General features: G+C 36.8%; 1 protein-coding gene across 1 annotated transcript; it reads right to left on the reverse strand.

The window, feature by feature from the left end:
- Nucleotides 1–1355: 1355 nt before the first annotated feature.
- On the reverse strand, nt 1356–22405 carry LOC133795787 (cyclic nucleotide-gated ion channel 2-like). The gene is made up of 8 exons (XM_062233248.1): nt 22011–22405; nt 4070–4685; nt 3222–3437; nt 2761–3047; nt 2561–2672; nt 2236–2472; nt 2067–2153; nt 1356–1886 (listed from the first exon to the last, which is right to left on the reverse strand). Exons 1-8 carry the CDS (start codon nt 22403–22405, stop codon nt 1398–1400), a joined length of 2439 nt encoding a protein of 812 aa, XP_062089232.1. The 3' UTR covers nt 1356–1397.
- Between the last annotated feature and the right edge of the window lie 2597 nt (nt 22406–25002).

Genomic DNA, 25002 nt, shown 5'->3' on the forward strand with positions numbered 1-25002 from the left:
TTGAAGTTGATTGTGTACATGTTTGTGGCTGGCACAGCCGTGTGTAGAGAGTGGTTCGACGGAGTTTTAGACCAAAAGAAAAAAAATTGGTTACATATAACACAGAAAATTAGTACCGATTCCTCACTTCACTCCCTTTTATCTTCTTCTCTAATACCTCTATGGTTGTCTCTTCCTACGCATCATTTTGTTCGTTCATATTCACACCCTCAGTTTCCCATCACAAAACAACAAATTTAAAAACTCTAAGCTTATTAGGAATAGTTATGATGATCGCACACCACAACAATAGAGCCATATAAATACCCACAATCATAACACTTTGTTAAGTTCTACTCATCCCCTACAAAATTTTAAACCTTTATCTAAATACCCTTGCACTAATATTGATCATGTAAGTTTCCGGCGTGACTTTTTAATGTAACAATTCTTCTTCTTTTTTTTTTAGGTGTACGTATAAATTACTTGTCTTTTTATATATGCTTCCAATACTATATATTTATATATATATATATATAAATACACTTGTGAAGAGGTGGTACCTGTGTGTGGCCAAATGATGGAAACGACCAAAGAGAGAGAGACTGGTTCGACGGGGTTCTAGACCAAAAGAAAAAAAAATTGGTTACATATAACACAGAAAATTAAAGAAAAAAAACAAAATTAAATAACTACAATATAAATTGGATACTTACACTTGCTACTTCTCTGTGTACCAAAGGGAATGATCGGAGAAGAAGAAATGGTGCGAATGGCAGTCGGAGAAGACGGAGAAATCAGAGAAGAAGAAAGGAGAACAGACGCGAAGAGGTGGTGCCAATTTGATTTGTATTCATAAGCATTAGCGGCGGGACCCGCCGCTATTAGTTTCTCCCGCCGCCATTAATATTATTAGCGGCAGGGCCCGCCTCTAATAAAAGGTGATTACCCGCCGCTGATACTATTAGCGGCGGATAGTCCGCCTCTAATATAGGTGATTATCCGCCGCTAATAAATTTTCAAAAACTGTTCTCAGGCATTTATTTTGGAATATTAGCGGCGGAGGGTCCGCCGCTAATATATTTTTTAATATTTTTTTAAATACTCCCTTATTATTAGTGGCGGACCTCCAAGTCCGCTCCTAATATATTGAATATTACAGGCGGACTTAATCCGCCGCTAATAATTACGCCGCTAATAAGCTTTATTCTTGTAGTGAAACACATGTTTCATAATTAAATCACATATATTCAAATAATTCTCCAATTTTTTATGGCCTCCATATTAAGGTCATAAGGTTTATTAGGGAATTTGAAACGTTACATATTTCAATTTTTTTTTTCTTTCCAAATAACATGATATTAAGGGAAGTACCAAGGATATTTATATATAATAATGTAGTACTTAACATATAATAATTATTCAAGGTGATCATGTGGCCGGAGCGAGAGGAACAAAGCAGCATATTGGTTAAGCCGATTCTTGGCCGACATGGTTCCGTCAAGCGTGGGCACCAGAATTTCCCTAGTCCTCATCCTATAGCGGCGCCAGGCAAGCTGTATAACGACAGCTCCCCATGTTCGCCAGTTGGAGGAGTAGTATCTGGCCGTTCGCTTGAGCCTCTCGCTAGCGAATTTGTAGCGGAAGTGATTGGTAACATAGCGGAGATCATCTGCGTCGATCACGAATGATTCGATCAGATCGACACAGGTGAAGGTGGCTGAGGAGGCCGGAAGCCGGTCCCTGAATGGCATGCGAAGACACCACGACAGAAGCTCATCACCAAAGAAACCGCCGCATTCCAACGTGCTGGTGGCCAGGAACCCTTTACTTAGCCGCTGGCTGCGTTTTACCCTCCCACTGACGATAAACAACATCCTTTTAATAGGGTCTCCTTCTCTGATAATCTGAAAACAAATAAAAGTAAGATTTTTTTTTTTGGGGGTTTCTAATTAACCAAAGTAGGATAAAGAGGTTGGGGACCAACTACAAGAGAAATATAATATACTAAAAGTAAATAAGAGATCTTAATTAGTTGGTCTTTTATATAATTCATATATAGTGGTCACTTTCAGACAAATTGAAACCTTTTCGCCTTTGGAGTAGATAAGCGGCCTGAGACGATCACATATGTTGTCAAGAATGAGATCATCTAACAAGTGGAAGAGTGGAACCTAGAATGAAGAAGTGATCAATTAAAAAAAATAGATATAGATAGGTTAAGCTTATATGTAATATGTGTCAAGTTATAAGTACCTTCTTGACAAGGTCTATGCAAAGGAAGCGTCTAATGTCCCTGCGGAGACCATCGGGAAAATGTTTGATAAGCTCCATCTCATCATGTCCTCCCATGGCTGCCCAACTTTGACGTTGAAAATGTCTAACTCTATCTCTCAAGTGAGATGGAATTTGTCTCCTCTTCATCCACCATTCCAGATCTCGATGTTGCAGTTGCATTTTCTTCTTATTTTCCATTACCGTATGCAAGAACACCTTTTTTTTTTCATTATTTACAATTAATTAGCTAGCTAGTCAATTGATAATATTATAACAACAACTATGATGATATAGCATGCCTCACTTGTATATTCCCGATTAAAGTAACGAAAAGCACCAACCCAGCAATTGTTATGCAGCAAGAAAAAATCACTTCGAGCAAGTTACATGTAGGTTCTAGCTCGTTCCCGAAGGAGCTGTAAATAAATAATTAATTAACTAAGAATTGTTTTAAATGTATTATCATCGATAATCTAAAGTAATAATGTCGTTATTATTAATTACCTGAGGTTCAACAAACCCCAGAAAATGGGATAAAGGACCTTAACGGCGAGGGAGTTGCTGGAATAGACTTGAAGAACAGGATTATAAATTCCATAATTGAAAGGGCCATTTACGTCCAAACACTTTGAGCTTATTGTTGTGATGTTACCACCAGGTACCGCCATGTGGTATTGCTCTCTCGAGCAGTAAACTGAGAGATTATTACACCTTTTGCTTCTGTCACATTGCTGCTGGAGGCATCCCATTAAACGCTCCGTTGCAAGAATGTACCAGCACGCTCCTGCCACCTGTTGTTAAGATGTAAGTATTACTGTATATAAATAGGCGTTATTATATATTATTTAAGGTGAACCATTATATTGTTATGTGTTATATTGGCATATATATACATATTTATATATATATGAGCTTGAATAGGATGTGTAAATATACATTTAGGTTAGGTGTATGTATAGGCTTACGTGAGAGGCAATCAAGTAAGCGATGGCATTGAGGTTAAAACGCCACCACACGCTGCCAAAGACGTAACCTGTGACCTTTTGCAGTTGTCTCATTAAATAAATGACATGGTGCACCTTCGGAAGGAATTGAAACAAGAAGCTCAACAAAAGCACCATCATTATCACTGTGATTCTCTCTTCTCTCAGTAACTTTGGTACAATCAGCCAAATTACTGCCTACATAATAATTAAAATGAACAGTTTAATTTACTTGTTATAATTTAAAATTTATTCCAATTAAATTTGACTAACATGCCACCTCAAGCTTTGCTGGCACCATATGATGCCTTATGAGTTATGACTAGCAATGCTCAACCAATACTAATTATTTTTTATGTATTATTATTATCATCTTTCGAAAAATCTCCCAAACATAATAATATTATTTATGAAATATATATAGCATTGACTGATTTATACGTTTCTAGTCTTATATCATTTAATGAATTTATGATTTAGTACCTTTATTAATGTCGTTCTATTACGAGCAAGATAACACATATATGCGTTTCTCTTTCTCACAAATTAATGTTGTGGAAGCTGTAAATGCATATGTAGGTGTTGTCTTTGCTTATAATAGAGCAAATATTAATTAATGAAGATACTAAATAATGTATACATTTGATAATAAGACAAGAATTTATCCGTGTGAGACTCAAGTGCTCTTTATTAGTATTTTTCAATTAATTTTTTTTATATGTTTGTTTCCAGATGTCAATATCTCATATATATTTAAACACATATATAATAATAATAATAATAATAATAGCGATTATCATTCATTAAAATAGAAAACAATATTGTCTAACCTGTGGAATTGGAAGAATAACAAAGGCATCAAGCCAAAAGCCCTTAAAAGATCGCACGTAATGAGATGCAATCTCACGTGAGTCCCACACGAGTTTCCCGCACCCGACCACCATGGACTCGCTCGACACGTAAGCCAGCCGAAACTGAAGCCAAAGGTAAGCCAAATGAACCGCATCCAAACACGTCCTTACGACGGTCACCGCCGCCGCAAGTGGCACGTCCAAGTAGAAGCAAGGATCTCCGCCCGCGCTCAACGACATTACGTACAAGAAAAGAGGGTCCACGGCCAATGCCATACCACGCCCCAGCAGCACCACTCGATTCCACCTCTTCACGCTCTTGCTACGTGGGTCCACGACGCCGCCACGGGCCGCCTTCAGTCCGGCCCAACTGGAGGGGTTCCACATTGATACACTGGACTGGGCCCGCAGTTGGGCCGGCCTGAGGCAGGAGCTGGCGGTGGCCTCCCAGTACGATTGCTGTGAGGGGTAGCATCGATTGGAGTGGAACACAGGCACTCCCACCTGAGTACAAGCGAAGCATTCGTTGGAATCGAAAATGATCCGCCGCTGTTCATCTGAGATATCGATGACGTTTCTGCAGTTCATTTCTTCGCTGTAAAAGTTAAAAACAAAAATGAAAACGTATTTATTTTCTTAATATACTTATGTCGTATTATATATAATTTATTATGACTTAATATCCGTAATTGAAACCTTGGAGGACTAGACATGGTGAGAGGAGTGATATTCAAGAGAGGCTAAGAGAGAAGGAGAATTATAAGGGGAGAAAGAGAGGAGGCCTCAGGCCAGGAATTGCAGGAGTTGAGTGGAGTGGAGTGGAGTGGAGTGGAGGAGCAGGGCACGTATCCAATGCGCATGGACGTAATGTGTAGTGTGGCTTTGAGAATACTAAGCCACCTATGGTTTTATAAACGCTTTTACATATATTAGAATAATAATAATTATTCTTCTAATTACTGATTTTTCTTTGCTGGCGGATAACTTAGAATCGTCTGAACCTTAAAGGTAATCTTTATTATTACTCAACGTTTAGTGTGTTCGAAAGTATAGTACAAGTTGCAGAAATTATCTGGACAGTAGGGACAAAATGACCACTATATATATTAGTTAAGATATATATATACATCGATGTACATAGTTTAGAGCTATTATTATGATTTACATATTTTTGGCTTAGGTAACTATTATACACGATGAATCCTTACATTACAGTCACACTAATATATATATATATATGAATTAATTCAAGGATAGGTAACCATGTCATGTGTTTTGGCAAAGTATTATTTTGGTACCATCTGTATTTTAAAATCGTACAACCCTAAACTTAAATTTAATTAATAAAATTTTATCAATTTAATCAAACTGCTGTCAACTATGTAAGTTTCAAATTTAAATTTAATTACTTAATTACATATAACTGATGACAGTTGGATCATATTGACAAAATTTTATATATCAAATTTGAGTTTAGGGTATCAAATATGCATAATTTTAAAATACAGGGTACCATATGAGCATTATTGAAAATAGATAGTACAAAAATGATACTTTGCAAAAACACAGGATAAAAAATGAGTAAATTCCTTTAATTCAAACTCATTTTTATTAGTTTCACCATGTTCAATTAAAGAATGCAAATAAGATTACAATAATAATTCAAAAATTGTTATAAATATTATATATATATATGGATATCTATAATAATGGAGACCAAAATTAAATATCAGCATTAATTATTTATTGTATTTGTGATACTTATTTAATTGTTTTATATCATATTTATTTGTATAAATTGGGTTCAATCTCCATTAAAATTATATACAAGAGTTTCACTCTCTCTCTACACACTACAGAAAAACATGTAGTACCGAGGACACATTACCAAGGACATGTTCTCAATATAAGTATTTTCGCATAGGCGGGAACCGTTCGCAGGCTAGGGAAATATTAAGTTCCTATACCGAGAACATGTATAGAGTCTTAACATATACCAAGTCAGACGACCCCTTCTTCTTCCCCTTTCCCTCATTTTCAACAGAGAGCTCTCTCTTTCTCCTCTGCAGCTCTTTCTCTCACTACGGAAACCACCTCTCTCACTAAAATCACACTTAGGTACTAAGTCTCACTTTTCTTATCTAATTCTGAATGTATTATCTATTTATCTAACTTATATATATTTATACATGTTTGTGTAACCGATGTTCTGGGGATTTTTTTTGATGAAGTTTTTTTGGTGTGTTTTTCTCTGGTTGAGATGACAATTTCATGTTTAAAGGCTATTTCAAGGTTTAAGGTGAGTTTTTTCTAATTTTTTAGATTTGTATGATTTTTTTTTTCATTTTTATTAGTTTTATGTATAAGTAATTTTTTGTTTTCTGTATATAGATATAAGATTTTGTTAGTATATTTTTTATATTTTTCAGATTTGTATGATTTGTTTTTCATTTTTATTATTAGTATATATATATATATATGTCAACTTTTGTTTTCTCTATATATAGATATTAGGATTTTGTTATATTTTATATTTTTACTTTTTTATAAATAAATAAATGTTCATTTTGATAAAAATATGTTATTAGATTAGGGTGTGATTATTTTTATTTTTTAGTTTTTTAATATAAATAAATAAATATTAGGGAATGAATGTTTTTATAATTACATTTTAATATGTTTTATTAGTGAAAATGGGATTAGTGATTAGAAAATTAGAAATTATTAGATGGTTACCAAATTATTGGATGGTTAATTAGTAATTTTTTTTATTAAAATTGATTGTTTGTTGGTTTAGTAAAAATTATGTAAAAAATTTAAATTAAGTAGATTATAGAACCTATAAATTGTGTTTTAGAATACTTTTAAGTTAATTAATTTTAGTTAGTCTTATGTTTTTTGCTAAATTAGTATGGAAAATTATAATTTAATAGTTTATTTTTTACAATTAGATTTAATATGCTTTAAGATATTTTTTTGCATGTAATTTGACTTTTAGTTATAAAAATGTGTTTGCAATGTTTCATTGTTTGTTCTGAGTATTTTCTACGTGTTATTTGTAGATTTTTTATTTTTGGGATAGAAGAAAATATAGCCATTACGTTGCCAATTATTTTTATATATAGATTTAGGATATCTGCTACATTTTTTAATAAAATGATTTTTCAATAAAACAAATAAATAAAATATTTTTATTCTACTCTAAATACAATTAATTTAAAATAATAAAATATTTTAAATTAGAAGAAAACAAGTAAGCCTAAACAAATAAAATATTTTTTATTGTACTCTAAATAATTGTTAAAATGACTAAATTTAGTATTTAACTCACAGATGATAAGAGTAATTATTAATAAAAAATAATTATATATAAACAAATGAAGATAATTACTAAACATATTAAATATAGACTTAAATATCATAAGATATTATAAGAAGAAAATTCTATCTATTTGTTTGTCTTTGGTAATAATAAACTATTACCAAAGATAGGATAGTGTGTTATTATCACATAGTGATAATTTTTTATTTATTTAAATTTTCACTAAAAGTCTTAGACCCGTTCAAAGAGGTTGAGTCATTAATGACTCTTAAATTTGCCTCTCTCTGAATTGTCCAGTTCGGACAGTTTGGGATTACTGCATACCTACAGTGTGATCTGTTACTCATTTATTGTTTCATTTGTAGAGATTTTGGTATGCATCTCTTTTTGTTCTCGTAAGTGGGCAGACTTAATTTTAGTTTGTGAACTTATGAGAACTATGGGGATGTGCTGTCAAATTTTTTACAAATATGTAATAATATTATGAGTGTAGATCGTATATAGTAAACCTGAATTGTATAGGTTCTTTACCCTTATAGAAATGGAGTGAAAATGTAGATTAGGACACACACACACACAAATATTGATTGTAAGTTTGATGACAAGTGTTTCGTGAAGTGCTACACACATACAGTGTCGACCAACAAGAGCTGGATTAATTTGACAGAACGATTATCTAATGAGTATGAAGCCAGTGTGATGGATTTTCTTTAGAGAGCTAGGCAGTGTGTTGATTCAAGGGGATTGGTGAAATGTCAGTGTATGAGGTGTGTAAACGTTGAATTTAAGACAATTGATGTATTAGAAAACCATCTATTTATAAATGGATTTTTACGGAAATATACCAATTGGCATTGACATGGAGAGGATGAAATAATACCAATGAGGAAGGGGATAGATCAAAATGATGAAGAAGAAATGATGGATGTTCTCAATGATGTGATGCAAAATGAGAATAATGAATATGAAGAGAATGAGCACGATCAAGATATACCTACAACAAACTACAGGGGTGAGCAACATTATAACGATTTGTTTGCTGAGATTGAGGCTCCATTATTCCCTGGGTGTCAAAATTACACATCATTGAATTTCCTAGTGAAGTTGATGCATTTCAACGTGTTGGGCAAAATTTCCAAAAAAATAGTTGATGGAATGCTAGAGTTGTTACGAAAAGGTTCCAAAATCGCATTTTTAGCCCCAAATAAGCTTCCAAAATCGCATTATGCAACGAAAAGGTTGTTGCGTAAACTTGGATTGAGCAACGAGTAAATACATGCCTACGAGCATGATTGCACACTTTTTGGAAAGAACATGCTGGAAAAAGCAAATGTCCTGTTTGTGGGGAGGATCGGTGGGTGGACAAGAACATCAAGGGCAAGAAAGTGCCTCATAAAGTGAAGCATTATTTTCGTTTAACCCCTGGGTTAATGCGAAAATATGCTTCAAGGCACATTGCTCAACATATGAGATGGCATCACGAGGAACGTATAAAAGAAGATGGTGTATTGCGTCATCCTGCTGATGGGAAAGCTTGGAAGGAATTTGACCAAAATAATCCAACATTTGCAATGGAGCCCAGGAATGTGCGCCTTGGATTGGCTGCAGATGCATTCAATCCATTTGGTAATATGAGTCTTTTATATAGTATATGGTCGGTTGTGCTGACGACGTATAACTTGCCACTATGGTTGTGCATGAGGAAAACTATGGGTGAAATAAAAGAATTATGGGTGACCGATGTACAGACTCGAGATGCAGTAGATGGTAGTTTCTTCACTCTTCGAGCATCTTTGATGTGGACTATAAATGATTACCCGGCAAGGAGTATGTAACGCCCTGGTTTCCCTAGAACAGTTACGGTGAACGGTGGACCGGAAATTTGACTCGTTACCCGAGTCCTGTAATGCCCCGGATTCCCTATTATGGTTAATGGCCGGATTAGTAGGCCGGGAGGGCCATAACTGTTTAATTATGCCATTAAATGTGTTTATGCCTGTTTATGAGAATTATATTATCATATGATGTTCAATGCATGTTTGTGAGTCCACATTTGTTTACAGGGGTATTATGGTAATTTGGCCCGTTGAGGGTATAATTGAATATTTGTTGTATGTTAATGATATGTTGTGAGACCACATTATAATGTGGATTGGTTCGAGAATTCCGACATGAGACGATCTTTAAACATGATTTATCGGTTTGGTCATAACAGGTTTGAGCTCGGGGCTCGGGGTGAGTCTCGGGGTGAATTTAAAGGTTATAGCGTTACCGGGGATTTTAGGGTAACGGGTTATGAAATATTGGTGTTTGAGGATTTTGAGATTAGCGGGAAATGGGGAGTGTTAGTTATAATTAACGGGTTTAGCGGAATGTACCAATTTTGCCCTTAGGGAGGCTTTGGAAGCTTAAGATGACATAAGGGGTATTTTGGTCTTTTTAGGGGAGGATATATATGACTAAGTGACTTGAAGGCTGTAGAATAAAACAGAGTAAAACAGAGGTGATTTCTTTCCCTTCCCGTACCTTCTTTTCCCTCATCTTCCTTGTGAAATTTTGTGGGCTTGTTGAGGATTTGAGCTTGGAAGCCAAGCCTTGGTACCTTGGGAGAGTGTTTCATTGTTGAAGAGCACCATAACCTGAGCATAAGGTAAGCTTTTAGCCACTGGTTTTTACATATACTCTGTTTTCGTTTTAGTTCTTAGATCATGAGTTTTAGTTGTGGAAAGTGTGAATCAAAGAGGGTTTTGATGTTAGTTTGATTGGGGTTTGATGTGAGTGAGCTAAGGGAGTTATTGGGGGTTTAATTACATGTTTGAAGGTGGTTCTATGTGGGTTTGAGGGGCAAGTTTGAGAGGAAGGAGCTCAGGGAGAAAACTGGTTCGAGTTTGGGTGTTCTTGCTTCCTGGGCTGGGTGCCGCGGCACGGCTTTAGCGTGCCGCGGCCCATGAGCGTCTGGCAGAAGGGGGGGGGGGGGGGGGGGGGGGGCTTTCTGTTTGGGGCGTGCCGCGGCACGGCTTTTGGGGGCCGCGGCCCATAGGGCCAAAATTGCTAAAAGGTGGTTTTTAGCTTAGGGATTCAAACCATAGGCCTCGGGGTTGGACCTAGTACCCGGTTGGGTAGTATTTGAGGTCTCGGGGGCTGGGATTTGGTTTGGGAAACCCTGGTTATCATTTTTATTGATGAATCCTATATTTTGGTTATGACCAGGTGACCGTCGAGGAATTTAAAGGTTGATCGTTCTCAGGGGTCGTTCATATAATTATTCTCACTCGAACCAGAGGTAAGAAAACGGTGTTTGAATACAGTTGCACCCTGTATAGGTATATGGCATGTATGGTCTGATATTTGAGGCATGCTGGTTGATATATGTGGACATGGATTGCATATTAAATGCTGTTGAACGTTGTTTACCTGTTGAGACACTGACTAGTCAGGGACCGACTCTAAAGTCGAGAATCATGCATTGAATGACTCTATAGCATTAATGCCAGACCGACCTTAGGGTCGAGGAACTTATAAGCGCTTGCCTGGCTTACAACCAGATGAATATAGCCAAGGTATGAGACCCCGGTGACTGTTTGTCACATGGCTAAGGGACGTTGTTCATAGCTTCGACTCCAGAGTCGTGAGGAAGGTTATGTTGGTGACTAATCACCATGCACCGGTCCTAAACGAACTTATAAATGAATCATTATTCAGTTAAGCCCTGGTGACCCTATCGTCACATGGCAAGAGAGAGCGATGCTCATTACCGTGACTTTTAGCCATTGTCACCTATTTGTTGGACTGATAGTCCTAGATGGTTATTACGATCGTTGATGATATTATATCATGCTTTGTTATGTTTTCTTGCTGGGCCTCGGCTCATGGGTGCTACGTGGTGCAGGTAAAGGAAATGAAAAGCTTGGCCAACCCTGAGTGGAGAGCTTGGGCGATGTGATGTACATACAGGGCCGCTTGACTGCCACGGTCAAGGAGTTCTCAGAGGGACTAGGGGTTTTCCCTATTTTTGCCGCTTAGGCCGGCGGGGATTGTATATTTGGAACTGTAGCAACTCTTTTGTAACTTGAACTACTTGTAAACATTTTAAAAAGGCTCATGAGCAGTTTATTTACTTAATGAAAAGTGCCCTTTCCTTTTTACTGGTTTTACACCTTAACCTGTTAATGACACTTAGATCACGTTTTTAGCCAAAGGACTCGGGTAGCAGGTCAAATTTCCGGTTCACCGTTCTCCGTAACTGTTCTGGGGTAGCCAGGGCGTTACAAGTCCTTTGGTCAAAAACGTGCTCTACGTGTAATTAACAGGTTAAGGTATAAAACCAGTAAAAAGGAAATGGAGATTTTCATTACAAACTGCTATGCAGAGCTAAACAAAACATTTATAAGTGGTTCTCAGTACAAAATGGTCATTACTGTTTAAAATTTACAATCCCGCCGACCTAAGCGGCAAAAATAGGGTAAACCCCCTAGTTCCTCTGAGAACTCCTTGGCCGTGGTGGTCAAGCGGCCGCATATGTACACATCACCACATTAGCTCTCCACTCAAGGCTAGGTGAGCTTCTCTTTCCCTTTACCTGCACCACATAGTACCCATGAGCCAAAGCCCAGCAAGAAAACATAACACTTTGCATAAACATTATCAAATGATTATCATTATAATCACACTGAGCATAAAGTTTTCAAACAAATGAGTGAACATCACATGAGGTTCCGATAAACCATACTGAGCGACTGTCAAGCATGTCACTGTTTCAAGTAGGAGAGTGGCTGCTAGGTAAGCCACTAGCCTCCAAGCGCTTATTTCATTCATCGACCCTCGGGGTCGGTCTGGCATTAATGCTCTTTGAGCCATTCAATGCTGATAGTTGATTAGATCTAATCTTGATGGCTTGCGTTAACACGCTAAGGCCGTCCTGACTAATGAGCCAGCTCAACGTGACCAGTGCCCAATACCACTGTCGAACCTGACTAATAAGTCACAGCTTCACAGTTGATACTAGCACCTTTGCCAAATCTGACTAATGAGTCAGTACCATGTGTAAGTGAGCAACATATGCTAAACATTCTTTATTCAATCCAAGTCCATATTAACACAACCAACATGCCTCATGAACCTCCATGCATGTCACACTTGGGGTGCATTTTTCTTACCTCTGGTTCGAGCTAGAATGAGTAAAAGAACGACCCTTGAGAACGATCAACCTTTAGATTCCTTAGCGGTTACCTAATCATAACCAATTATAATCCATTAATAAAATAAATTAATAAATGGTTCACAATCTAAAATCACACTCCCGGGATCAATCCCCCACTCTTGGGATGCTTAAAATACTCAAACGGGGCAAAGGAACCAAACCCCGAACCTTAAGGATCATTCCGAGCCCTTAAATGTGCTTGCTGAAAAATGGACTAGCGATGTAGCCCTATTTCCAAGTCAGAGAGCCCATCTCTGAGCCCTGAATAGCGCTGCTGCGCCCCAAGTGGCGCTGTTGCGCCAATAACAGACCAGAAACTTTCTGGTTCATCTTCTTTGCGATTTTTCTTGGAACCAAACCCTCCAAACCAATCCAAAACCTCACCAAACACCCAATTCAACCCCTAAACCTCATTTACATCACACCCTCATCAAAACCCAGTCAATCTTACACAAAATCTCCCATTGATTCCAACTATCCACACCAAAACTATAAGCTGAAAACTATAAAGTAAAACAGAGTATGGCTTGTTTTTCATGGATGAATTCTTACCTCAAATGGAATTAAAGTCCTTTTCAATGGATGAACCGAGTCTACAACTTCCAAACTTTGATTTCCTAGCTTGTATCTTCAAATTGGGACCAAAAACTTCAAAGGAAGAAAGAGAGAAATGGATGTACAGGAAGGGTAATTCTTGCTCTGTTTTTGCTCTGTTCTGTACGGTTTCTACAGCCATCCAAACTTCACATATATCCAAACCCAAATGACTAAAATACCCCTAGGTCTTTAAAAGTTTCTAAAGCCTTCCCAAGGGCAAAGTTGGTACTTCCGAACCTATACCGTTAATCATAATTAATGCTTCCCAATTCCCGCTATTCTCAAAACTCCCAAACACCAATAATTCATGTCCCGTTACCCTTTTTACTCCCGGCAACGTTCTAATCATTAAAACATCCCGAGACTCACCCCGAGCCTCGAACTTATTCCCGTTATGACTAAACCGCTACTTTAACACTTAAAGATCGTCTCATGCCGAATAGCTCGAACAAATCCACATTATAATGTGGCCTTAAAACATATCACCAACATGCATCCAAATAAACAATTTACCCTCAACGGGCCAAATTACCATCACACCCCTGTAATTAAGAATATGGACTCACATGCATGCATTTCACATCATATCATAATATAATCATCATATACATGCATTTTATCAATTATTAACACAATTAAGCAAGTATGGCCCTCCCGGCCTACTATTCACACCGTTAATCACATCGGAGAATTCGGGGCATTACAGAGTAGCCTTTCTGGATGGACTGGCCAGGGTTATCATGCTTGCTCTACCTGCAATGTGGTAACACCGTCTATTTGTTTATGAAAGAAGGTTGCTTTTTATGGCCATAGACATTTTTTTACCAATCAAACATGCTATTAGAAGGGGCATATGGTGTTATTGAAAAAGACCACCACTAGAGCCTTTAACCGTGCAAGATATGTTCACACAAATGAATTTTATACCAAAATCTCTTCCTGGTAAGCATGTAAGATATGGTGGCCAAAAAAGAAAGCGTACAGAAAAGCAAGTAGGTTAGCGAAAAAAAAAGTATATATTTTGAGACAACATAATGTTGCAACACAATCTAGATGTTATGCATGTTGGGAAAAATGCGTACGACAGATTAGTAGGCACAATAGTTGGGTTGGAGAATAAGACCAAAGATACAAATAGTGCCAAAGTAGTCTTGAAGAAGCTGAATATATGAGATCCGAGTTACAGCTGAAGAAGTTGAATGGTCGGATACAAAAGCCCGCGGCCATGTTCACTTTCATTGTTGAAGATTGCCAAAAGTTTTGCCGATTTCTTAAATCAGTGAAGTTTCCAGATGGTTTTGGATCTAACCTAAGGAGAATGTGATTGATAATGATAACAAGGTCACCGGTTTGAAATTGCATGATTGTCACATCATTATGCAACACCTTTTGCCAGTTGGTGTGCATGCATTCCTAGAGAAATCGATTAGTACAATTATTATTGAGTTATGCACTTTCTTCAAGCTCATTTGTTCCAGAATTCTAAAAGTCTCAGATTTAGAAAAAGTCAAAACTTCAATTCTTGAGATTGTTTGCAAGTTAGAAAACATTTCCCCCCCTGCATTTTTTGATATCATGGTCCATTTAGTGACACATTTACCGGAAGAAGCAATACTTGTAGGACCGGTTCACATGAGGTGGATGTATCCTTTTGAGATGTATAAGAAAAAGTTAAAGCATTATGTCTGTAAAGCACGTCTAGAGGGGTCAATAATAGAAGGATATGTGGTCGATGAGGCATTAAAATTTTGTTCAATGTACTTGAAAGGAGTTGAAACAAAGTTCAATCATCCAGACCGAAATGTAGATGTTGGTCCATCACTTAAAAAGATGTCTATCTTTCGATCTCAGGGTCGTCCAATTGGTAAGAAATATTTGAAATCTTTGATATGAGATCTCACCATATCTTCAGTAAGTACATTAAGTAGTTCATCTTTTCATTGCATGTTTATTATAATACTTATTAGTAACTCTTAAATTAATTGTTTTTGTTCGTTGTAGAGAGCATATGGAAATTCCTCATTCTAAAGGTGCTGAAAACCTAGACCAATTACATAGAATGGAATTTCCTAATTGGTTTTATAATAAGATTTATCATCTTCGATAAACGGGTTCTTCAGAAGTACATGAAGAGTTAATCTCTTTAGCAAATGGTTATTCTACTGTTGTTGCTTCGTACCCTAGGTGTGTTGTAAATGGAGTTAGATTTATGTGTTAGGACAGGGACAAGAATCGTAAAACTCAAAATAGTGGAGTCTCTGTAGCTAGAGTTTAAAATAATACTTATTACAGCCGGTTGGAAGAGGTTTTAGTGATGTCATATCTTTCTGGTTATTTAGTGGTATTATGTAAGTGCAAATTTTTTGACACTAATCGATCTTCAGAATTAAAGTCTGAGCAAAACATAACAAGTATTAACACTAGTTTGGAGGAGTTCAAAGATGATAAATTCATCCTCGCAACTCAGGCTAAGCAAGTTTTCTACATTGATGAGCTAAAAATAAATCTCACGAGAAAGTCATCCAAGAAGTGCATTACAGAAATGTGTGGGACATCCCACTAGTTGAAGAAAAATTGGAGGATGTAGAAGTAGATGTTATGCACGAAACCTAGTTCGTCTGATTTCCTATTATTCGTTGATCTTTGTCCATTTCAAAAAATCACCTTTGAACATACGGGAGCTCCATTAGAGTTTGTTGAGATAGATAATGTTGCAATTGAGGAGGAGGAGGAAGAGGAAGATGATGAGGAAAAGGAAGAGGAAGAGGAAGATGAATTCATAGAAGAAGATGATGAAGAGGAAGATGAACACATAGAAACTGATGGTGATAGTGATGATTAAGTGGTCATTTTAAATGTGATTTTATTAAATGTAAGTTTATGTTGAAGTAATTATGTTTCACATTAATTGATTATTATAGTTATTATGTTTAGTATAAATGTAATTTTAATATCTTTATTTTTTAAGATATGGCTGACGTTATTGCTCGATCTCACGGGAGTGATGGTAGAGGATACAATCCTCTAAGTGGACCTTCATATATCCCAGCTGATTGTGAATGAGGTAATACATTACACATTGACTCACTCCTTAATTTTTAATAGTTAGTATATATTATTTTAAAAATACTAAATTTGCCAATAGCGTCTCCTACTAAGCGTGAACGCCACAAAGGATTGAACACGCGACAAAAAAGGGAAGAGTTGGGGGCATTATCTCCCACTTGAGTGGGACGTGAGAGGGAGAACATATAAAGAGATCGCAGATTATAGCACAAAATTCTCAAGAGAGCTAGGATTACTTAATGCAGATTCAAATTGCACTCAATGGTGACAAGTACCAAAGGCCTCCAAACAAAGAATACTTGCACATTTGGAGGTAAGTCATTTCTATATTTATGTTTATTCTATTTAATTATATATAATATTTACTAATAAATGTTTGTAACTTAGGATAATTTGTTTGATATCAGACGTACCAGATATGGACCGGGGCACATGCCTGGGATCTTGAGAGGTATTGATACATCATGTGCAAAAAATTATTCTGATTGGAAGTATGATATTAAGGAACATTTAATGAATAATGGTCCATGAAATCGTTATGGTGGTTGCAAAGATACGTAGTGGCAAAAGGCCATTGAGTTTTTCCGACACCCAAATGTGATAGTATTAATTTTTTTAAAACTTAACTCTCTTAATTTAATATATCACTAACACTAAATATTTATAGAAATGTTCTGGGGTCAACAAGAAAAATAGGAAGAAACTAAAAGAGCTCAGGTACGAAAGTTCTCAGTCCATCCCAGTGTTGCGCTACAAAAAAGTGAGTTAATTAAATTTTTTTAAGTTCGTTTTTCTTTTTTACATTTAATTAAATTTTTTTAAAAAATAATTACATGGCAGCACAATTTAGAGATTGGGCAACTTGAGTCGATCCCGGATAGCTGGATAGATACTCACGACAAATTACACACAGGGTGGGTGACAGAAACAGCCAAAAAAACCTTGGTATGTTAGGTTTTTTTAAACATTTTTCAAATTTTTAATTGTTTATTTACAATGTATAATTACATTATATATTGTATCATAAGATGAATTGCATGCATATCGTGACACACAACAGACACAGTCAACTGGTACTGAGAGCTCCACACCAGTTTCGAGCGCGCCTGAAGATGACAACTTGTCTTTGGTACAAACTGTCTTCCAAAAAATATGTGGCCACAAGAAAGGATATGGTCGTTTCCTTAACATAAGGGCCCAATCTTCATTTACTACTGATGCTCCACAAACTAGAGATGGTTGAGATGAGAGAGCGTCTTCGAGAATTAGAGGAGCACATCGCGACTCATTGTATCACCCCGAGATCTCAATGTGCCCCACCTCCACATGATGATCTTGATGTTGGAGCGTCGAGCCAGTAAGACTTATGTATGAGTTTTATTTTTATAGACTATTATATTTTCATCTTTAGGACAACTCTTTATTTTGATTGAGCAAACATACTCTTATGTTTTTATTTATATGTTTAATATAAGTGTTTGAATTTTAATCTACTGTTTTAGATTTAATTCAAATTAAATCAATAATATATATAAATAAACAAATATTGCGCCAATAAAAAAATCTTGGTTCAATCTATACCGAAGCTCCACCGACGATATTGTCCCCAGTATACCAAGAATAGTTATCTTCGGTATAAGCTATACTGATAACATATTTCATGTCCTCGGTAGAAGTTTACCTTTACCAATGAGGATGTACCGAGAACATGTTCTTGGTAGAAGCTGCACTAAGAACATTCAGGCTTCTACCGACGACTTTTGTTCTCGGTATAGACCCTGTTTTTTGTAGTGACATATATCTCTATTACTCTGTCTATTTCTTTTCATTACACTTTATATCTCAGCATTTTTAATAGTTTTATAACACGTTATCGACACGATTCTCTAACTATCATTATTTTTAGGTTCAAAATCTTATAATGGGTTTCTAGCCATAGTCATTTTTGAAAATTTCGATCGGCTTTTAGTATAAGAGAAAATGAATGGGATAGGAGATTTGGTAGAGATGCAATTTGAATACTACATAGTAATATCATCACTCATATATATTTGAGTTTGATTTTTTTTTTCAAAAATTATTATTATTATTTTTCATTTATTTTATAACTCTTTTTATTGTCTTTTTTTTTTTTAAATAAAAAACTTGGATTTACACCCCAAGGTGCACCATTGTTTTGGGTGGTTAGCACCCCAAGGTGCTCAGGTATGTGCGTTAGGGTCGGCTAGCAAGAGAAGCACTAGCCCCTTGGGTTTTGGTGCTTTGGCCGAGTAGTATAACCACTTGAGGTGGCGATTATGGTGGAAAACCACCACCAATGGTGATGGTGATTATGGTGTGGAGGACGTTGATGATGATGTTGGTGGTGTGAGAAGGACTCATGTGAGTCAAGTGGTGAAGGCTGAAAGTCACAAAAAAGAACCAACTAGGTGCTCGAGATACGTTGCATGCGCCATTCATGGCTATGTACGTGCACCAAATGGACCAAAATGGTAGTTTGGTCCCAGACTTTTTATATTTATCGTAGGGCTTGGTTTTAGTAACCCCAGGGCCCAAAAATTATTCTTTGGGATTTTGTTTTAAGTTTTTCAAGATAAGGTTTGAGAATTTTTTTTTTAAGTGTATAAAATATTTTAAGATTACAAAATTACCCATTAGAGCTTAGGGCTTGGGACTTGGGATTTGGGCTCGGATTCTAGAATTTGAAATTTGAGAAATACTTGGAGATAGAATTCGAAATTTCAGGCATATAGATTAAGATTAAATTATTATTGAGAATAATAATTTTATAAGTTAAGTTCAGGTTTCCAAGAGGGGTATTTTGGTTATTTTGCTCTGTTGGGTCGGTAATTTAGGATTTTTGTTTCTTAAATCCCTATGCTTATTTTACGATCATACTAAGTCATAAAATTAGTTATATTGTCCCAATATGCTTAGGATCTAAAAGGGATCAAAAACACTCACCTGGGCACTTTTCACGAAAAGCTAAGGACAAGAGGTAAGTAAGTATACACCAAGAGTAACTTAGTTTTGTGAAATGCTTGCTATGAATGTTTGCATGCTATGAATGCCTCTAGATTAAATGTGTTGTTGTATATCTGAATTATATGGCTAGAAACATGCAAGATAGTACCCATCTGTCAGGGTTGAATGCACAAGTTATATATGAATGTTGTAAGCACAAATGTTGTGAATTTGTGCTTGCTATGTGAACTCGGTAAATGTGGTCCCCATATATTCATATGGTGATACTAACCACAATACATGTACCATCATCGTGGAATTAGCAGAGTATGCCCTTTGGTACGGGAGGTAAATGTTCTTCGTGTTGCGGAGGTCGCGAGGCTCATGACCTCTATGTTGAACTTAATGGCCAGAAATTTGTTTATGAAGAATGAATGTTATTTATGATGCAATACTTTACCTGTGAATTTCTGAGATGTATTGCTAGATAATTTAAAGTTTACATTGCATTATGTTTATGCCATGAATTTGAGTCTTGTGCTCTCTAGTATGTACTTAGCTTTCTTAATAATGGGCGTTTTAGCTCATCAATTACTATGTGTGTGTAGTTAAGGGAAAAGCTTATAAGTCATGGTGGAAGCTGGAGGGGATTCTATCTAAAGTATGCATACTGTGAATCTGACCTGCAGGGTTGATAGGGTTTCCTCAAGTCTTCCGCTAAGTTTCAAGCTAAGTCTCTTTTGTTTTATTTTCAAGTTCTGGTCAAGAAGGCCCTATGGCCAAATGCTATCTTTTAAGTTTATTTTCAACTGTGTTTTGTTTTAAACTACTGAAATCTCAGACTCGTTTATATTTTCAAATTTGTTTTACATTGTAAATGATTTATTCAGTTTATCAAAGTCACTTAAGACCTCTAACGACCCATTTTTAAAAAAGTTGACCGCAAGGGTTGAGTTGACCATTAGGACTTCGCTGTCTTTTTCCAATGAATCTAGTCTTAGAAAATTAGGCCGTTACACGACCTTATTGAAAGGTGATTTTCTGGTACTGTCGAAAGGATAGCTACACGTATCCCTATGTCAGGTGGGATTTTGGGGCATCCTCTTTGTCACTTGTACGGAGTCGACATCAAGATCTCTATAGCCACTAACGGTGTTAGGCACATGTGTGTGGTCCCAAATACCTTTCTGACTGACACCTCGTATGAGAGTTTTCCTTCTGTATAGAGAGGCTCTCAGGGTTTGCTGAGTTGATCATAACTCGGGGAGCTTTACTAGATCAATGTAACCCTTTGGGAGGCTGCTTCCCGTTTAGAGTCTTCGAGGGAAGGTTCTGTTGATAAACCCCCGAGCATGTTTTTCTGTCGTGATGAAATGAAACTTTCGAGCTCTAGATCCCGAGGAGGACCTAATGATACCACCCATTGAGACCACGTTTTCATATGTAGGAAATGACTTAATTTAAAGAGGGAAAAAAATAGGCTTTTGACTCTATTGGAATTTTATAAATAAGATTAAAAAATTATAATGGTGCATATATTTTAATAATTTTACTTAAGGATAAATATTTAATAATCATTAAAAAAAAAGAGTGGGGTATACTAATTTGAGAGGAAACTGTAACTATAGCCTAAACATTTTAGGGATCTTTACAATTATATACCGATAATATAAAATAATTACAAAAATCACCTACAAAATTTTATTTACAAAAATACCTTGCCACATTATCAAAAAATACCGAATTCTAAAAGTAAATACCTGTATTTGAAACTTTCCTGAAATCCCAATTTTCCCATTTTTCTGGGTTTAAAAAAGTAACATTTTGGTTACTTAAAATGTTAATAAGTTTACCAATTAGTTACTTTTTTCATGAAATTTTTTATTTTTATAGCATATTATTTTATATACATTTTGGTTACCTCCAATACTTATTTTTTGAAACTTTTTTATCTTAAGACATTAATTAGTCATTTTGAATTTATATTATGGTGTCTTATTACTTAAAATACTTTTATGTTGCCGATTAATCATTTTTTAGAAACTAATGAGTTACAATAAAATATAACAAATTACTATATAGCTTATTATTAAAAATTATTTTTAGTATACTATACAGTAAATTTTTTTATATTTTATTTAAAAGTTACCAAACAATATCTTAAATAATTTATTTTTAAAAAATTACTTGGAATATTTTTAAATAAATTAAGTTGGTTAGAAAACAATATAGTATCTTTTAAATATAAAATAAGAATACAAATTTTAGTATATTAAATTTTGATCAAGTTTAAAATTTAGATATTTTTTTGTCAACACAATATAAAAAATAAACTAAAAGTTTACTTTTTATTCTGGTCATCTTCTCCGGTGACGGCCAAAAAACATATGCTTTCCACATATCAAAATGATTACCTTGAAGAGTAGGTCGCGATGGTACAACTTTTGAGCCCAACCAACTAGCGGTGTGGCTGGAGTTTTTTTTTTTAAGTTTTCGAGAAGAGAGAGAAAAGAGAAATGTATAGATTTGAAGAAATAAAAAAAAATAATAACAAAACTTGTTTTATGGTATAGATTACCTATATGTGTAAATAATTATGTATATGTGATTTTTCGGAAATAAAATTCAAATCATGTTGAAAGAAGTAATTAATCCAACATTTTAAGGGCAAACAAATTTAGATACTATTCCTAATATTATCCATATTTATAAATATTGTTTACTAAAAATTAATATTAAATCCCGGTTGAAGGTCATGAACTTGAACCCACATATCAAGTTTCTGCAAAGGGATCAATCGGGGGTTACCCATCGCAGACATTCTAGCAAAGATCAGAACTTTCCGATTAAAATACCAAGGGCTGCCATCAACCACACGTCGAATATCAATCTCATGATAAAATTGAAAAAGGAATTTATTAACCTCTAACTCCTTGATAAACACCCCTTTTCCAGGTCGCCAAACCGCAGCCAAGGTTTGCTGCATGGCCTGAAAGTCCAAAGCTCCAGTAGTTATGAATCGTCCCACCAGACAGAGATTCCAATCAAAAATAGGTTCAGTATCAGTGTTGGCTTCGCAAAGATTCGGCAGGGCCAGGCCTCCTTCATCTTCCTCAGTCAAACTTACAGCAAACAAACTCTGCTGTAGATCATTCGTTGGATCCATCCCACCAGTGCAGCAACGAGAACCAAAAGGAATCGCCAAAGAAGTCCTCAATCAGAAGGAATAATGGAGAAGAAGACCGAAGGCTAGACAAGGACAAAATACTCACACACCATGACAATAGTCAAGACTAATTTTAATGCATGGTTGAGATTACTTACTTACACATGTTCGTGTTCTTCAAGCGGTGGGCAACTACGTCGGTGTTTTTGTGGATTCCTGTCCAAAAAATTTCATAGGGGTTTGGCGTGAGTACATGAGGATTCGGGTTAGTATTGATCTTACCACCCCGCTTAAGCGAAGGATGAAGATACGAAAGGCAGGGGATGAGTGGTTTTGGGTCACCTTTAAATATGAAAATGTTCCGACTTTTTGTTTTATTTGTGGAATCCTTGGGCATTCCGATAGGTTCTGTGCCAAACGCTTTGAGGTGCCTGAGAATGAAATCGTTTTGCCGTATGGAGAGTCAATGAGGGCTCTATTCCGGCATCAGACGAAGCTGATTGGGGCGCAATGGTTACGAACTGGAATGATGGATGAGCAGGCGGTGGTGGTCGACGGCCAGACTGTGAATCGTGTAGGAGTTACGCCATTAACTTCCTCTGATCGTGGGGAATCTTCTAGTCATCCATGTTCTTCGCCACAAACTATGGTTATTCAAGATAGGAGCTATAATCGTGGGCCTCATTTAATGGGAAGCCAATTAAATACCAATTACAAGAGTCAACTGCTGAATCATTTGGAATCCAGGGAATTATCCCTTCAAAATTCACAGTCAAAAAGGGGAAGTGTGGTCATTGAATCAAAGAAAAGAAGGGCTGGCAGTGAGGTGGGCTCTGATGTGGACTTGGGCCAACTTATGGAATTGGGCCGTGATACTGAATTGGAGCCCGATTCAGCTGATGAAGGGGAAATTCAGATGGATCAAGATATTACTGGGCACCAAAAAAACTTGAGTGGGGCGGGTTCCGAATTGAGGACCCGCCAAGGATTATGAGTACTTTGAGCTGGAATTGCCGCGGTCTCGGGACCCCGCGGACTGTTCAATTCCTTAAGGAGCTGGTTCTCCAACAGCGTCCCAATTTTATTTTTTTGTGTGAGATTTTGTGTAATAAAATGAAAGTTGATAGTTTAAAAAGGTTCCTGGGCTTTGAAGGTATGGTGGTTGTGGATTCTATGGGCCATACTGGTGGCCTTGCTTTTATTTGGAGATATCAAGAGGAAGCCCAATTACTTTCTTTTAGTCAAAACCATATTGATATGCTTCTCTCTCCTAAAGACACTCCTTGCTATCGTGTTACTGGGTTGTATGGTGAACCCAACAGATCAAAACGATCCTTGACCTGGGATCTCATGCGTATGCTCTCCTTGCAGTCGACTTACCCCTGGTGCATTCTTGGCGACATGAACAACATTCTTCGACCAGAGGAGAAGAGAGGGGGCCGCCCTTACCCGCGTTGGCTCCTTGATGGTTTCTCTCAAACTGTGTGCGACTGTGGTTTGGTTGATTTGGAGCTTCGTGGCTACCCCTTTACATGGGAAAGGGGTCGGGGTACAGAGAATTGGGTTGAGATTAGACTGGACAGAGCATTAGCTACCTCGTCTTGGCTGAGTTTGTTCCCTAACTTCTTGCTTTTAAATACAGAGATATCCACCTCAGACCATTGCCCGTTGATGCTAGATCCCTCCCCAAGACTTCGCCCATTGAATAGAAGACCCTTTAGATTTGAAAACGCTTGGCTCCGGGAGCCCATGTGTAAGCTCATTGTTGAAGAAATCTGGTCTGCGCATGCCGAGGGGTCCCTCTTTGATAAATTAGGTGCATGTGCGAGAGCTCTTGAAGAGTGGGGGAAGGACATTACAGGGAATTTCTACAGGCGTATTGGCCTCTGTCGTCAAACTATTCGATCCCTCAAAGGGCTTACTGACCCTGTTTCTACTCAGCGTTATCAAGAGGCCAACAAGGCTCTTTTCGAGGCTCTTACCCAAAAGGAGGTTTTTTGGAGGCGAAGATCCAAGCAGCTGTGGCTTAGAGAAGGTGACCATAATTCAAGGTATTTTCACGCTACTGCTCGGGCTAGGCGTCGCACCAATCGCATTTATTCCCTCTGTAATGAGGAGGGCGTGGCTGTGGATTGGGACAATGGTCTCCAGGAATTGATGACAGATTATTTTCAGAAGTTATTTACGCCTTCTGCCTTTAACTGGAGTCCTGTTGTTGATATGATGACTGCTAGATTTTCTACTGATCAGAATAATATGTTATTGGCGCCTGTCGAAGATGGAGAGGTCAAAACTGCTTTTTTCCAGATGCATCCAGACAAATCTCCTGGCCCTGATGGAATGAGTCCGGGCTTTTACCAGAAATACTGGGGCATATTGGGTAGTGATATTGTTATGCAGGTGCGTGATTTTTGGAGGACAGGGTATTTTGATGAACAGCTGTGTTTGACCAATATCGTGCTCATCCCAAAGAAGAAATCACCGAGATCGATGTTGGAGCTGCGCCCTATTTCTCTCTGTAATGTATTATACAAAATTGTCTCTAAGGTACTTGCTAATAGACTAAAACAGGTGATTGATCTGATTATTTCTGAAAC

Source organism: Humulus lupulus, chromosome 8, assembly GCF_963169125.1.
Source record: "Humulus lupulus chromosome 8, drHumLupu1.1, whole genome shotgun sequence".
In the NCBI taxonomy this organism is placed as follows: domain Eukaryota; kingdom Viridiplantae; phylum Streptophyta; class Magnoliopsida; order Rosales; family Cannabaceae; genus Humulus; species Humulus lupulus.

Excerpts from the sequence above, each read along its gene's own strand:
- LOC133795787 (XM_062233248.1), bottom strand. The coding sequence starts at position 22,405 with ATGGATCCAACGAATGATCTACAGCAGAGTTTGTTTGCTGTAAGTTTG. Across the intron at positions 3,438-4,069 it reads TTATTCTTCCAATTCCACAG|GCAGTAATTTGGCTGATTGT; the intron begins GTTAGACAATAT and ends ATTATTATGTAG. Across the intron at positions 2,473-2,560 it reads CTTTAATCGGGAATATACAA|GTGTTCTTGCATACGGTAAT; the intron begins GTGAGGCATGCT and ends GAAAAAAAAAAG.